Genomic DNA, 16,120 nt, shown 5'->3' with positions numbered 1-16,120 from the left:
CTAAATGAGTCTAAGGCCCTTAGTGCTGCCTGACTATCCGAAATAATATTTATTCTGGCCCCGTTTGTCCTTCTCCGAAGACATTCTCGAACACAGACCTCAATTGTGAAGACATCCGCCTGGAATATGGTTGGGTATGACCCCATCAGCACACTTTTCTGGAACCTTGGTTCAAGCACGCCTGCCCCAGTACTTCCGTCTTCCATCTTTGATCCATCGGTATACCATACTTGGGACCCTTTGTCAATCATAGATATTATCGCTTTACAGCAGTCCCTTTCAGGAATTCTAACCTTGCAGGGCTTGTCAAAGGATAACTTCAGTAGCATGATATCAGTGAGATTGATAGCGGGATCATCCATAAAAGGCTTGAGGATCTCCTAGTGACCCCAAAGATCCATACTCTTCATGCTGATTACATTGGGCAGCCGTAGGGCACTCCAGCAGGCCTCCTTTTCTATCAGAATAGATAGAGGAGATATGCCTGTAATTATACCGAGGGCATAGCTCCTTCGATGGCCACACAGATCAAGCGGTATAGCTTGCTCAAGGTGGCACCCGCACTTGCTTGCTTTTTTTTGGCCACCAGGCCAGTGCCGCATATGTGACAACAGGTTTCTCGACCGTACTGAAAGACCAATACGTTGGTTTGGGTAATATTCCCCAAGTTTTACCATGGAGTCTCTGGCAGGCATAAAATGCCCTTGTAGCCTAGTTGGTAACGTTAAGGAGATGTGAGTTCCCATTGAGCCTTTTGTCCAGACTTACCCCTAGATACTGCGGCTGTTCTGAGAACTCAATTTCTGGCCCTGCCAAGGTGGGTTTAGTCAAGTTGACTTTCCTTCTTTTGGTAAATTGGACAACGGTGGACTTCTGCGCGTTTATTGACAATCCCTTTGAAGCACACCAGTCTTCCGTTAATCTGAGCGCAGCTTGCAATCTGGAACAAATTGTGTCCTCATGCGCGCCGACAACGTAGATGACTGCTGCTACAACAACAACATCACTAGGTCATCTGCATATCCATATGCCTTGAATCCATTGCCATTTAACTTTTCGAGGAGTTCGCCAACAACCAGTTTCCAAAGTAGGGGCGATAAGACTCCACCTTGAGGACAGTCACGGGTGGCAGTTACTGCTTGCCTACTGTCCGCTAGTTCCGCTATTATAGTTCTGGATTTCAACATGCTTATGATCCAATCCGTTAGAAGGCCAGGAATATCCTTTCGTATCATAGCTGTCGATATTGCTTCTTAAGACGTATTGTCGAAAGCACCTGATATGTCCAGGAATGCACACAAAGCTATCTGTTTATACCGCAATGCCTTTTTAATAACTTGAGTTGGGCTATGTATTGCAGTAATAGTAGATTTGCCTATCTGATATGCGTGTTGACTCTGACATAGAGGCTTATTCCTGATAAAGTTATCTCTTATGTGAAAGTCAATAAGTTTTTCTAATGTCTTTAGTAGAAAGGAAGTGAGGCTAATTGGCCTATACGCCTTTGGAAGTTGTGCTGAGGTTTTCCCTACTTTAGGTATAAAGACCACTTTGACTCCTCTCCATGTTGTTGGTATGTGAGCAAGTAAGAGACTTGCTCTCAGCAATCTAACTAGTGGCCCAGATATTGAGACCAAGCTCTGCTGCAGCAGCCATTTGGGCCAGGGGATTTAAATGCACTTAAGGTTGAAATGGCCCACGATGTCTTTTCTACACTGACGATTCTTCATGCTAGGCTTCTTGTCCTCTTTTTTGCGTACACAGCCTTCGCCATGTTTGTTGAAATACATGTGCCTTGGGGAATTATCCCGGGAAGTGGGTTTCTAAAGGAAGCCTGCTGGTTTCTTCCGGGGTGCCAGTGTAGGTACCATCTGGGTTTTTTGCAAAGTGCATAGGACGTTGAAATGAACTAGTTTAAGGGCCTTCTAAAGGCGATGCACCTCTGGAAGAGAGGAAATACTCTCGCAGTGCTCACGCCACGTAGCCCTTTTAGACCTTCTGAGCTCATAGTTGTAAGCGGTTAGGGCTGACTTGTAGGCGATCCAGTCACCTGTTGACCTTGCCCAATTGAAAAGCTTGCTGGCTGTTTTCCCAAGTTTCCCGAGAGAATCGTTCCACCAAGGGACATCCCTTTATGGCTTCTTGGTTCTCAGTGGGCAGCTCTCTTCAAAAGCTTGTTTGAGGACAACTTGGAACTTTCTCGCCTCGTCCTCAAGTTCATAGACGGATGAAATTGGTGCCGTGGAACTATTCCTTCCCGCTCTATGTAGAGGCGAAAGAGTTCCCAGCTTGTTTTTCTGGGATTTCTGTAAACATGTGTTGTTACTCTTTGGGCTTCTATATCGAATCGAATATGCCGACATAGATACCTCATTTGAGACATGCCAGTTTGAGATAAAGGTCGACAAGCTAGTTGATAAAATTGTCAAATCTAGAACCTTTCCTCTTATAGCATTGACAAAGGTCGGCTCATTATCCCGGTTAAGAATAAATAAATCGTTAGTGATAAATTCAAGATATTACTCACCTCTAGAATTGGTGTCCGAGCTACTCCATTCACACTGATGGGCGTAGGCACTTTAGTCCATACAGCAGCTAAATCCTGTTGTGGCAACTCTGAAATGGGAACAAAAGTCATGTTATTATGTACTAATAGAACCGCTCTTGGCCTGCAGTATGTGGTGTCGTAAATTATCTTACCATCACAGTCGTTTAGGCCTTTAATAGCCCCGACGAAAACCCACGGTTCTTGGATGAATGCGACATCCAAGAGTTCCGTTTTGAACCTCCTGCATAAGACGTCAGAGGCCGCCTTTGCAAGCACGTGATGTGCCTAGGCCGATCTCTTGGGTTTGTCATTTTTCGGCTTTGAAGCCCGCTTGTCCATCTTTTTCCTCCCCTCGACCTTGTATCCGATTCGCATTTAACGGAGGTCGGAAGGATGGCTGGAAGGTACCCTCTTCTCCGTGCCAGGAGTGTCTTTTGAGCAGCAGGGCCGCTCTATGGACTCCTGAAGTGGTGCTTTTTCTTTCTCCGCTGCCCCTGACTACTCTGAAGGTAACCCTTGCAGTGCTTTGGGTACGTCCTTGGAACCACAAGGTCCCACTTCGATACAAGCACTTTGTGCAGTGGAGGAGGAACTGGCTTTAGCAAGTTGGGTACCCTTCGGGTCTGACGACACAGTCGTCTTCCCCTTTTAATGCACCCTGCCATAGCCATAATTGACTAGGTATCCCAGCCTGTCAAGGGTCTCCGCTGAGTGCGGGTCGACCGCTAGAGTGTGCTCAGTGGTGGGTCCTTTCTGTACCCTGTGGAGCATTCTCCAGCTACCTACCCGCAGCCTTTCGTTCTGACCCTCGACAAGGCGAAGGATACTGTCCACTGGAGTGATTGATGGCTCCGGAAAGTACCCAACATAGACACTGGGTTTGGCCACGTCAGTGGCGTTCATTGCCACAATTTCCGCGCCCTTCCAGGGTTTCACCGTTTGGGATACCTTGCGCAGCCACTCCAGCGTTTCAGCGTCTCCGTAGCCAATTGACATTCATCCCGGGCGGAAGGTGCAACCGCTAAACTTGGGCTTCACAGAGCCCTCTCGCTGTCGCCTCACCTCCAGGATGGCCGCCTGAATGGCCTGTAGTTGGTCTAAGGACCAAAGTGTTTTAGGGTACCCTTTAGGGAGAAACCCTAACCTAACCCCATTTCCAATGTCCTCCTGACAGGTCGGCGCCTTTGTGAAATGGGCAAAAGTCCCCTTGGCACTAGGTTTCTTTGGTCCCAGATGGACCCTTTTGTCAGCTGGACCTAGTTTCCGTTTGGGAGAGTTCTCCTCCGGGGAAGATGTAAGGTTCACCGATCGGTTCCTCTTAAGCTTTGTGCCAGCCAGCAAAGTCAGTTCGGCCTTTTATTTTGCCATCGGAATAATGGCTAGCCGTTTGGCATCGCTTTCGCTGACACCTCCGGATAGGTAGAATTTGGGGCGGTTTTTACCTGCTCCAGAGAGTTTTCTTTTAGGAGTACAAGCTTCCTCCTGCTGTGACGATAAGAGCGCCTCTTCCTCATCTGTGGGTATTTGGATGTCGTTGCCATTTGAACCAAAGCCCATGTTGGCAATATCGACATCCATTGCCACCGGGTTGCTGAGAAGGCCGTTTGGATCAAAGTCCATTTCGTCGATTGCAGCGTCCCGAGAGGGTTGAGCGCCTTGACCGTTTGGATTTGCACCCAGTTCGTTCGCTGCGATCGCGCTTTGTTCAGTAATCTCGTTGGGCATCGCGTGCACCTCTGCGACTGCTGACTGTTGTCCACTGTTAGAGGGCACAGGGATTTTATTTTTTTTTCAGTTATTTGTGTTTCTTCCATAGAATCCCACGAGTAAGGGGGAAGACAGAGGTCATCCGAGGCAGAGCCCCGGTACCCTACCCCGGAAAGACTAAATAAAACCAGACGGCGCCACGTGACTGGAGTACGCCGTAAAAAGACACACTAACGTAGGGCCATTCAGTCCGCAGGCACGGCCCGATTAACACCTGGACTTACGGGTTTTATCGAGTTCTCGCTTGATCCGCCATATTCAGTAAAAGCAGGGGCACTGCTCGTAGGGTGTGACTCTTCGGGTGTATGGTCGGTCTTGAGCCATCGACAGCCCCTGATCCAGAGGGCTGCATCACTTGTGAACCTTGACCCCCAACCATATATTAACAAAGGTGATCCATTTCATTGAATTAATGTTCAGATTAGTTATAAGCTTATGATAAATTTCGTTTATTTCATGACAACACTTTAATTTATACAAAAATTTGCATGTACGTAGACATATAATTGACAAACCCATAAAAACAAATTAAAAGATACAGTTGCGGTCAAAGTAATAGCAGCAAAATTCAAAATGATGTTGTTGGCAACTTATCTTTATTTATTTATTGTTAATATTTTTATTTAAAATATTGGTCGATCGATATCAGATACCACATAAATAAAAGTTTCAAAGCTGGCACAAAGTTCGCAAAGTTGCAATATTGTTTACGGATGATGTAAAGCTTTACCAGAAAATTCGACATACAAACGATAGAACGATATAGAAAATCTATATTCATGGTGTATAGTTAACCACTTACACTTGAATATTTCAAAGTGTTGTGTCGTTTCTTACACCAAAAAGACGATACCAATCAATTTTGATTACGAAATAAATCATATAAAATTGTGCCAAAAAAATACGATCAAGGACCTGGGTGTAATCTTTGATTCGAAATTAACTTTTAACTTTTAGCTTTTATCAAAAGCATTCTCAATGATCGGCTTCATACGCAGGAATACCAAAGATTTCTCCGATCCAGTGACACTTAATTCACTTTACGTATCACTCGTGCGAAGTCTTTTGGATTATTGTTGCATAATTTGGAACCCGTTTTATAAAGCTCATGAGAACAAGATCGAGAAGGTGCAAAAAGTTTTCACAAGGTTTGCATTATGTAGATTACAATGGCCTGATGGTTTACCTAACTACGTGGGACGGCGTAAACTGATTGGTCTGCAAAACGTCTCCGAAAGAAGAATCTATTTTTCGATTTTATTTCTATATAACGTGGTCAATTTAAGAATAAACTGTGCTGATATATCGGCTTTATTTAATCGCTACGCTCCTACTTACGAGCTACGGCGCGTTCGCCCTTTTCAAGATAATGTAGTACATAAAACGAATTACTCTTATTACGAACCTCTTGCAAGATGCATTCGTTCATGCCATAATCTTGCACTATAGCTAAATTTCAACCAGAGCCTATATAAATTCAAATAAGACCTTTTTAAATTTTTGAATTAATTTGTAATAGTCTGTAAGAATATCTCTGTAGACGAATAATAATAATAAATTGAACTTAAAAAATGTTCATCAAAAATTTCGATTTTTTAAAGTGAAAGTTCCATGTCGCTAAAAGCTACCATTGATTTTTTATTTTTATTTTATTTTTTTTTGTGCAGGGTGTTGCACATTTTCTTCCATATAAAAGTAAGTTTTGTTCATATGTTATATGAAAGAAAATTCGCATAATTCAGATAAAAAATACATAAAAAATTCTAAAAAATCAACGGTATTTTTTAGCTATATTTCTTTTACAGAGTTGCTTGCAATAATGCTGCTAGTGACTTACTCACAAAAGCCGCATTAAAGCATGACCATGTTGAGTAGAAGTTTACAAGTTGAAATGAATAATGAAATTGTCGAAAATTCGGGAAAAATCTTGTACCGGCGGAACATTTCAAATTTAATGCAAAATACGGGACGTCCCGGCGTACGTACATATACAAACGTCGAGTGCTCAATGGAAAGTGAGCTTAGCATGAGACGAATTGATGACAGTTGGTTGAAACTGTCAAGCATTACTAGGGGGAAAAATATCTTGCGCTCCAACAATACCCCGTAGCCAAGAATTCCCCGACTTCCACTATATATAAAAATATATTTATTTACATATGTATTAAACATGCAGACGATCTTTGTGGGCTTACTGGAAAATAAATATAAATGTGAACAAGTCAAACGACTCTTTAAATGCTATCGATGTCGACAGATTACTGTGAACAACACCGCAAGCATCGACGTTAAAGAAGAACTAATAACAATTGAGAAAACGACGATTGCTGAGATTTTGAATGGTATGTGTTTAATTTAGTTTTACAAACTAATATTTATTGTGCAACTTTTATAATGTTTATAGAAAACACAGAAAACAATTACCCTTTAATCGTTCATGATTTATACAAATTCTATGATGATAAAGTTGCAGTATGTGGCCTGAATTTCGTGGTAAAAAAACAGGAGTGCTTCGCTTTACTGGGCGTCAACGGGGCGGGTAAAACTTCAACCTTTCAGATGATCACTGCAAATATGACCATTACGGGAGGCACCATAAAAATTTATGGCGTCGATATTATAGGGAATGAGTCAAAATATCGTCATCACTTTGGTTATTGCCCACAAACCGATTGTTTAAACGAATTTATGACAGCATATCAAATTTTATACTACATGGCGAAGTTACGTGGCATATCTGATTCGTCAAGAGCAAATGATGAAGTCTTGTATTGGCTGCAGCAGTTAGATCTTAGAAAGTACAAAGACGTGGATGTGCGCCATTATTCCGGCGGAACTAAGCGCAAATTAAACGCTGCAATGGCAATGGTAATATTAACTATTATATCGTCGTCATCGCTGCAAATGGTCCGTAATGATTTTTTTAAAGCTGATTTTTTAATAACCAAACTAAGACTCAATAGAAAATGAAGTTGTTATGTTAATTTTAAAAGGTATTTGCTTCGTCTTTATGACCTTTTGTAATGATGTCGACGACATGTTCATTAGTCGGATTTAATACAAATTTCTTTAGATTGGAAGTCCTTCACTAGTATTGTTGGATGAACCAACCACAGGAGTGGACCCAGAATCCCGCCGATTTCTGTGGAAATGTATAAAGGACTATCAAAACCGTGAAAAAACTGTTGTACTTACCTCTCACAGGTAACTAAACTATTACCCTGCCCACCTTTAGTTCATACACTCCACACTTTTAGTTCATACAGTCTTTAAGCAGAAATATTTCAAAGTAGATGAACTAAGGGTTGGCAGGGTGGTATTTGAAAAGCAGCATCTCAGCTTCAATTTATAGCGATTCGACAGAAGTAGTTACCCGTTTTTAATGCAGTTTAACTCGAGACAAATTTAGCATACACTCCACACTTTTAGTTCATACAGTCTTGAAGCAGAAATATTTCAAAGTAGATGAACTAAGGGTGGGCAGGGTGGTATTTGAAAAGCAGCATCTCAGCTTCAATTTATAGCGATTCGACGGAAGTAGTTACCCGTTTTTAATGCAGTTTAACTCGAGACAAATTTAGCATATCTTAATTCAGCTGTTCATAACATAACAAGCGAGGTGATTTCAAAAGTGTTCATGATATTGTTTCAGGAGTAAGTGTAACATAGTATTACAGCGATTTATTTTATGTTTTCTAATTTAATTTCGCCGCTGTGGCTTAGTGGTTAGAGGTGCGTACTACCACTCCGTAGGGCCCAGGTTCGATTCCTGGCCGAGCAACATCTAAATTAGAAAAATATTTTTCTAAGAGCGATCGGCAGGCAATGGTAAACCTCCGAGTGTATCTCTGTCACAAAATATCTTCTCATAAATCCACTTACCGTTCGGAGGTGGCGTAAAACTGTAGGTCCCTCAAATTGTGTATCAACATCAAGACGCACACCACAATTTGGAGGAAACGCTTCTTAAACCACTTAGCAAAAGTGCAAGCGTGGGAATATTATCATTATTAATTTCATTTCAAGCAATGGTGCAATAAGGTAGACATACACTCAGAAAAAAGTCAGCTAAATATATTTCTCTCAACGCATGATTTAGTAATAATGTAACTATAACCAAATCATGTGTTTAGAGAAACATATTTAGTAGACGTAACTAAACTCTTTTCCCAGTGTACATACGTCCTTTATTGTACAACAAAGAGGTATTCCAACCATTCATGATGCAGTTTTCAGCCTTTGAATAATAAGGTGCAACAAAAAAAAACATATAATAGTGTAGGTTGTAGGCAGGGTCGAGTACAACAAATATCGAGCCCTAACCGCCAAAATAACGTAAGCGACATTTTTTTCGAAGTTTTATTTTTGATGCAGAAATGCATCTAGATGCTCTAGGAATATTTCTGAATCAAAAATAAAATTTTGAAAAAAATGTCGTTTACGTTATTTTGGCAGTTAGGGCTCGATATGTTTTATTTATCAAAAAGTATATTTTATTCGAATAAATTGATACTTCACATAATTGCATAAACCTTGTCGAATTAAGCAATTTAAGTAGAAATACGGTCTTGAATTTATATTTGTGTATATACTGGAGGCGGCCGCTGTGGTGTAGTGGTAAGAAGTATGCGCTACCAATCCGCAGGGCCTGTGTGCAAGTCCGGTTCAACCCAACAAGCTTCATTCTATGGCTTAATTCATGGCAAATAAGATTCCCTATATCTCTCTTACGCAAACCCTCTAGGAATGGCAGCTACTTTCATTTTGGTCCTTTTTGACTACAAAATGTTTTTTTAAATTGATTATATCTTTTGGTGTGGATGTCACACGCTTAAAAAATTTGATTCATTCAAGACGACATTAAATACTCAAAAGACAAATATAATTTTGTTTTCCTTTTTATTAGTTACTTCGCACGAACAAGAGTTGTTGCAAAATACTGAATCAAAAATTATTTGTTTTATCTGACGCCGTTTATTGTTGGATGACAAATCAATTAACCTGGAAAAAATATTTATTTTTTAATAACTTATATGGCTTGTCGAAAAGATATAAGACCGTCATATCGCAAAATAGCTAATCGAGTAAATTACTTAATTCAGACCAGCCTTTTGCAAAATAATACTGTAGAAAGTTGTCAATGTAAATTAAAATGCCATTTACTGATCTAAACCCGAATTTATTTTTAAAGGCTATTGAATGTTTTTGGAAGACATATTAGATAATTTTTTGTTACCTCAGAGGGACTAGCGCAATGATGAACATAAACTCATCCGTTAATTTGTCGTCACCAAAATTTTGCTTATAGCGGCTATGCCCCGAACTTCCATCCATGCCCCACTTACAAACCAAAGAAGCTTTGGTTATGTCACCATTATCTGGGCTTAGTTCTAAAATACTTTGCGTTGTTTTCAGCAATACTGATTTCAGATCAACTTCGGCTGAATATTCAGTCGATTTAATCGTTGGCAGCAAAGTTTGTTTTTTTGTTTGCAATGCGTTTAAGCTCGGTATACAATCTTTATGCAACCGGTTTATTTTTGCATGTAAACTATTATATTTACGATCTGATAAGTTCAGATCTATGTATAGTGCGAGTGAATCAGATATGGGCAAACCTTCGGTACTACTTTCAAAACATTAAAATTTGCTTGCTTTTTTCATTTTTTTCAGAGCATACTCGAGCTCTTCGATGGAATAGTTTTTCAACAAATGCTCTACCCTTCGATTTTTTGTTCTCCGTGAAGCTTCGCAAAATTCTTCTTTAGAAGGTCTTCCCCGTTCAGCACATTTATCCTTATTTCCATTGGAATCCGGAAGGGAAAGGAATGTCCAATTTAGCCATTTAGAATATGTTTTTTCAAAAGCGCTTCTTTTGCGGCCACTATAATTCCACTTATTTTTCATCTCACTATTAAAAAGTTTTATTTTTTGATTCAAAAGTGCTTTGTCGCATTTAGCGTGTATTAATTTGTCTTCAAAAAATGCAGATAATGCAGACACTCTATCTGATGGACGAGTAGAAATCCAGATATCAGCTAAAATTGAGTTTTTTATAATTGAATTCATATTAATATTAGTTTTTTCACTATTTTACGCTTCACTACACAGCACAGAACACTACCGCGTGTGTCTACAGTAATAAACTTTACTATTTTTTAAAGAATGTTTTGGCATTTAAGTAATGGAAAATACTGTGGTAACTGTAATCAGTGAAATTTTTTTTTTTGCAAAAGTTTATTTTATAACCTTAAAAAAAACGATTTTCTTCGAAAAGCGCAATGAGTCTGCAGACTTTTCTTTTTTTATTTCAAAGAAAAGTGCCCCTTCTTTCAAATAAAAGAATAAAAAAAAACATACTTTTACATATTTTTTTTTATCCCTTTGTAAACTTAGGAATTTTTTAAATTTTCTGCAACAAATTTTAGGGTGTAGCAAATAGGCCATTCCAGCCAGGAAACTCAATATTTTTTAAAAAGCTCTATAGAGTGGTTTCCTTACAGATTTTCTAATTAGAAAAATTGTGTCTTAAGATAAAGTATGATAAATTGTATTTTTAGCATTTTTTTTTTAAAGACTCCAGCTAAAGGCATTTTCATAAAAGAAAAAATATATAAAAAACACACAACTTTAAGAGGTTTTTGTGAGAACCTTATGAGATAAAAACAAAAACTAAGTCGAGACCCTTAATCTAGGATAAATTTCCTTTCCAACGATACCAAACACGTTGACATACGTGACAACATTTTTTTTGATTTTTGCCCGCTCATACAGCACTGTGCAACATCGCAAACAAATATAGAAAAAGGTTTTTTCTTAACAGCGGCCACCCCTCGGCAGGCGATGGCAAACCTCCGAGTGCCATGAAAAACAGCTTCTCATAAAATACAGTCGCCGCTCGGAGTCGGCGTAAAACCGTTGGTCCATCCTCTTTGTGTGACAACATCAAGGCGCACGCCACAAATGGGAGGAGAAGCTCGGCCAAACACTAACATATGTGTAAGCGCCAGTGTGACTAAGGAATTAATCAATATTTACTCAAAATTAATATATACGATGGCCCATTAGCAAAAAATTCGTTTTTCATAACATTTTTGAGAAATGGGCGTGGCTCCGTCCGCCTATGTCATATATGTATAACTCTAAAACTACTTTACCGATCTCGACCAAATTTCGTATAAATATTGCGCTTAGGCCGCTGTGGTGTAGTGGTAGGCAGTGCGCGCTTTCACTCCTCTGCGCCTCGGTTCAAACCCTGGTCAAAGCAACATCGAAAACAAATATAGAAAAACGGTTTTTTCTAAAAACAGCGGTCGTCCCTCGGCAGGCAATGGCAAACCTCCGAGGGTATTTCTGCCATGAAAAACAGCTTCTCATAAAAATACAATCGCCGTTCGGAGTCCGCGTAGAACTGTAGGTCCCTCAGATTCGTGTGATAACATCAAGGCGCACGCCACAAATCGGCACCGTCTTGAAAATTTTCGAAATCGGACAAAAACCACGAACGGTGATCTTGAAGAGAAATACAGTTTTTCTATGTCGAAAAAAAAAAATCGGGCGTTTGGTCATTATCCTTCGTAAAATTCCAACCTGAAGGCATGGATATTAAAATGACTCAACTGTAAGTCCCTCCGCTTTGTGTGACAACATCAAGGCGCACGCAACAAATCGGAGGAGAAGCTCGGCCAAATACTAACATATGTGTAAGCGCCAATCTATTATCATTATTATGAGCTAACGCCCACCACAGGAGCAGGCCTGGCTTGGAATTTGGAATGACCAGAGTTTTGACCTTACTCTTATTGATTGACTTTATTTTCGAAATGTGAACGAAAAGGTTTTTTACATTTTCACGTTCTGGAAGCGTAGTACACCATATCAAGAGGATGAGGTCCGGGCGCGGAGGTGAGGCAGTATATAATGGGTCGATTATCGATAGCAATCGAACTTCAGTTGCGTTGCTAGTTGCCAAAACGATATTACAGATGGCAACTGGCAACTTTCAACTGACAACTGCAGTTGCTACCAAGTGTGTATACAGGCGACTACATTTTTGTGGTTGCTGGGAATGTTTTTGGAGCGTATTTAGGAGCGAAAATTGAAAAGTGTGTCATATATTTTACTTTTTAATATTTAAACGATATTAAAATTTTGTAATGCAGTTTGCTTTTACAGAATATGGTGAAAATAACAAAAATATAACTCGAAATTTTAGTTCACGTGGAGTACGCCCTTTAGGCGAAACAAAAGCGAACACTGATTGAAAATTTGTTCCTTTATCAACTGAAGCACCTCTTTTAAAACTACCGACACACCAAGTTTTCTGAATTAAAGTCATTGCTGTGGCCCTTCCTTTCTGCAAAATATCGAAGAGGTGCGCAAGCTTTTATGAGCGGAGGTATTGAAGTTGAACGAAAATGTTTGTTTGAAAATGAACACAAAACGATAATGAAAGAAAAACCTTGAAGGCATTAACTTTTGCTTACAGTGCAAGCGGTAGCTCTAGAGAATTGGAATTATCCTTTAAATAACGCCTGATTTAGTCCGCGTTCATGCACTTCTCTTCCTCTTAAACAAATAATTGTGATGAATTTAGCTTTATTGCTGTATTTTCTTTAAAACTCTTCATTTTAATAATTTAACTTTACTCGCACATCTTGTTTACAGCCGCTTGCTGGTTGTCGAACTGTCAAATTTCAATTATCGATAACTCTACGGCAACTGACGATAGTTGCCATTCGTAGTACATATTTTCTTTCCAGTTGCGATGCCAGCTGGCAACCGAACCGTGGTTGCGTTGCTATCCGTAATCGACCCATAAAAATCTGGAATATAATACAAAATACTGAAGAAGTAAGTACTTTTTGAAGCGATTATACCAGATCTCCCTAAACTCGAAAACATTAAATCAATTGAAGAGACGACCCGCGCGGTAACGAGTTCTTTGATTGGTTGAGGAAGTATGTCCACTTAGAAGAAGCAGGCAGGGAAAAGCGGTGCCATGGTGGAATGCTGAACTCACCAAACTTCGAAAAAAGTCCAGGAGACTTCTGAATAGGGCTGTAAAAACCCGAAAAGAGGAGGACTTGTCCGAATATTATAACGTGCAGAAGGAATATAAGAGGCAAATTCGCATGCCAAAATTAAGCTGTTATAAAACTTCTGCAATGATATCGACAATATGAAAGAGTCTGCCAGGCTGTGTAAGGTACTTCAATAGGACCTGAAGGTTAGGCTTGATTCTCTTGATCTCAATCTGATGGAACTTCTACCACGTCGCTGCTAGACATAAAAAAATCGCTCTTGGAAACTAATTTTTCGGCTAGCAGGCTAATTCCTGACGCAGGCAGAGATATGGTGGAGGACAGCGCGACGGGAAGAGCCTTCAGACTAAACTGGTACATAACATCACGGGTGGGTCAGTGAGGTTTTCTTTAGCGTCTTTTGACGACTTTAAGTCACCAGGCCCAGATGGTATGTATCCGAAAATGCTAAAGAGTGGGGAAGAGAGGCTTGTAGGGGCTCTAATAACAGTCTTTAGGGCCTGTCTGGCATTTGGCCACGTTCCCACTCTTTGGAGCAAGTAATGGTAGTCTTCATTCCCAAACCAGGAAAGGATGACTATGCGCTGGCAAAAAGCTTCAGGTCAATCAGCCTACACCCTTCATTTTAACAAATCTGGAGCGCACGGTCAAGAAGTACATTAGGTCAAGTGTTTTGGTAAATAGCCCCCTTAGTGTTCATCAACATGCATACCAAAGCAGAAAGTCCTGTGAATCAGCTCTACATGACCTTGTAACAGAGATCGAGGTAGGGCTGGAAGAAGTACACAATGGGAGTCTTTGCTGATATTTAGGGGGCGTTTCCCAACGCTACTTTTGACTCCATGTGCTCTGCGGCCAAAAGACATGAAGTGGACGAAACCCTCATAAGGTGGACTCACTCCATGTTATCTAAAAGATTGCTGACCGTGAGGGATCAAGCTAGCCTATGTACTAAGGATGCCCTCAGGGCGGAGTGCTCTCGCCTCTTGTGGTGGTTGGTAGTGGACTCGCTACTAACGGAAATGCAAGATTTCTTCACATCCAAGCTTACGCGGATGATGTTTCTGCACTGTCATCAGGTAAATATCTCAGGGAAGTTTGTGTTAAGACACAGAAAACCCTGAATAAGTTTGATGAATGGTGAACTTTGCAGGGTCTTGCTTTCAATCCCAGCAAGACCACCCTAGTCTGGTTTACGCGGAAAAGAAAATTTGAAGATCTCAACCTTCCAGTGCTTAGGGGCGTAAACCTAAGTCTTTCCGTGGATGTGAAGTATCTAGAGGTAACTCTAGATACGAAAATGCCATTGAAAACTCACGTCGAGCTGAAATTGGAATGAACGGGTGCATAAATGACCTCATAAATAAAACTCATGACAGCCATTGGTGCGCTATTGACACCTGCAATATAACCAAGTGTTTCCTGAAATGGCCTGACAGGGTGGTAGCGAAATTTCTTCTCCGACAAAGGAGTGATCTACGAGCCCTGATAGGACTGATCACGAGGCACAATCCATGGGGACGAAATATGGTCATCATAGGCATCTTCGACGATAGTACAGAACATTTTCTCTGCCGGATGCACTGAGAATGGACGAGGTACATTCTCTTTCCTTCAACAAACTGCTAAAATTCATAAACGAGTCTGGTAAGTTTGCAGACTGCATATCCGTTTCCTCTAAATCCTGTTTCTTGGCCCTAAGTATAATGGACAATACTGCTTGAGTGCTTGGAACAATTTTGTTTTTGGTTTTTCCAGCCACCCACAATTCCATTCCATTCCAAGTACTTTTTTAATATAAATATATTACTTGAAATTTCGCCTATTTAATGGCCACGAAACTGCTTTTGCGAATTGTACTATATGCGTGACCAATGCATTTTATATGGATAGTCAGTTTTTCAGTTAAAAAGATTTATCAGTGAATTACATTAAACCTTTTTGTATTGGTCGAATAAAAAAGTAGGCAAGAAAAGATGCTAACATAAAATTTGTATAATAAAAGTATTTTCAAGCCGATTTGTAGCGGATTTTGCTTTGGGATAAAGGCGTGCGATTTGGTTGACCATGGCTGCATGTGTATGTAGGTACATATAGTATGTATATATTCGAACTTTTAATATTGGTATTGAGCTTTGTACCACGAGTTTGTTTATTAGGGAAAATGGAAAAAGCAACAAAGTCTAAGCGGTCGAAGTTATAGTAGCTATTTCGGAGATCACCACTTCTCATCAGACTTCGTTTTTTTTCTGCTCCAATCGAGTCCAAATGTATGGCCGACTCCCACTAACTTTGGACGGCCGATCCACCCATGCCAGTGGCACACCCCCTGGAACTCCCCTGGGGGGTTCCCCATACAATCATTTCAAAAAATCACCATTTTTTGCCTTTACATGAAAATCAGCTAAATGGCTATGTTTATTCTTTATTTTTATTTATTTATTTATAACAATATTTATTATTTATTTATAATAATATTTATTATTTATTTATAATAATATCTATTTTTTCTCTTAAGAAATTTATTTAGTCAGAACATATGTAAATGAAAAAATTAATTTAAGTGAGTTATAGAAAAGAAACTAAAAAAAATTATTGTTTGAAGTCTTTTTTACTTTCAAGTCTGGGCAATTTCGCACGGCTCTCTAATGTCGTCGCCATAACAGCCTCTACATTTTCCGGTATAACCCGTTTGGAAACGCTAGCTAGCAATTGAACATGTCGTTCCGTTCCTTGTATGTGTGATGGAATTTTTGGATCA

At 40.0% G+C, this 16,120-nt stretch overlaps 1 protein-coding gene across 6 annotated transcripts in view; it reads left to right on the top strand.

Annotated features, from left to right (window-relative positions):
* Window positions 1–16,120, top strand: part of Eato (Engulfment ABC Transporter in the ovary) — a 245,032-nt gene that overhangs the window by 162,777 nt on the left and 66,135 nt on the right. For all 6 annotated transcript variants that reach the window (XM_017638507.1, XM_017638514.1, XM_017638492.1 and 3 more), the window contains 3 exons: window positions 6,492–6,657; window positions 6,720–7,183; window positions 7,389–7,519. In XM_017638507.1, coding sequence (XP_017493996.1) covers window positions 6,492–6,657; window positions 6,720–7,183; window positions 7,389–7,519 — 761 coding nt within the window. The remainder of the gene's footprint in view (window positions 1–6,491; window positions 6,658–6,719; window positions 7,184–7,388; window positions 7,520–16,120) is intronic.

This window comes from Rhagoletis zephyria, unplaced genomic scaffold (assembly GCF_001687245.7).
Source record: "Rhagoletis zephyria isolate East Lansing unplaced genomic scaffold, Rhagoletis_zephyria_1.1 Rzeph_scaffold_00143, whole genome shotgun sequence".
Classification (NCBI taxonomy): domain Eukaryota; kingdom Metazoa; phylum Arthropoda; class Insecta; order Diptera; family Tephritidae; genus Rhagoletis; species Rhagoletis zephyria.
Note: the sequence above shows the minus strand (reverse complement) of the source record. Positions and strands in the feature narration are given on the sequence as shown.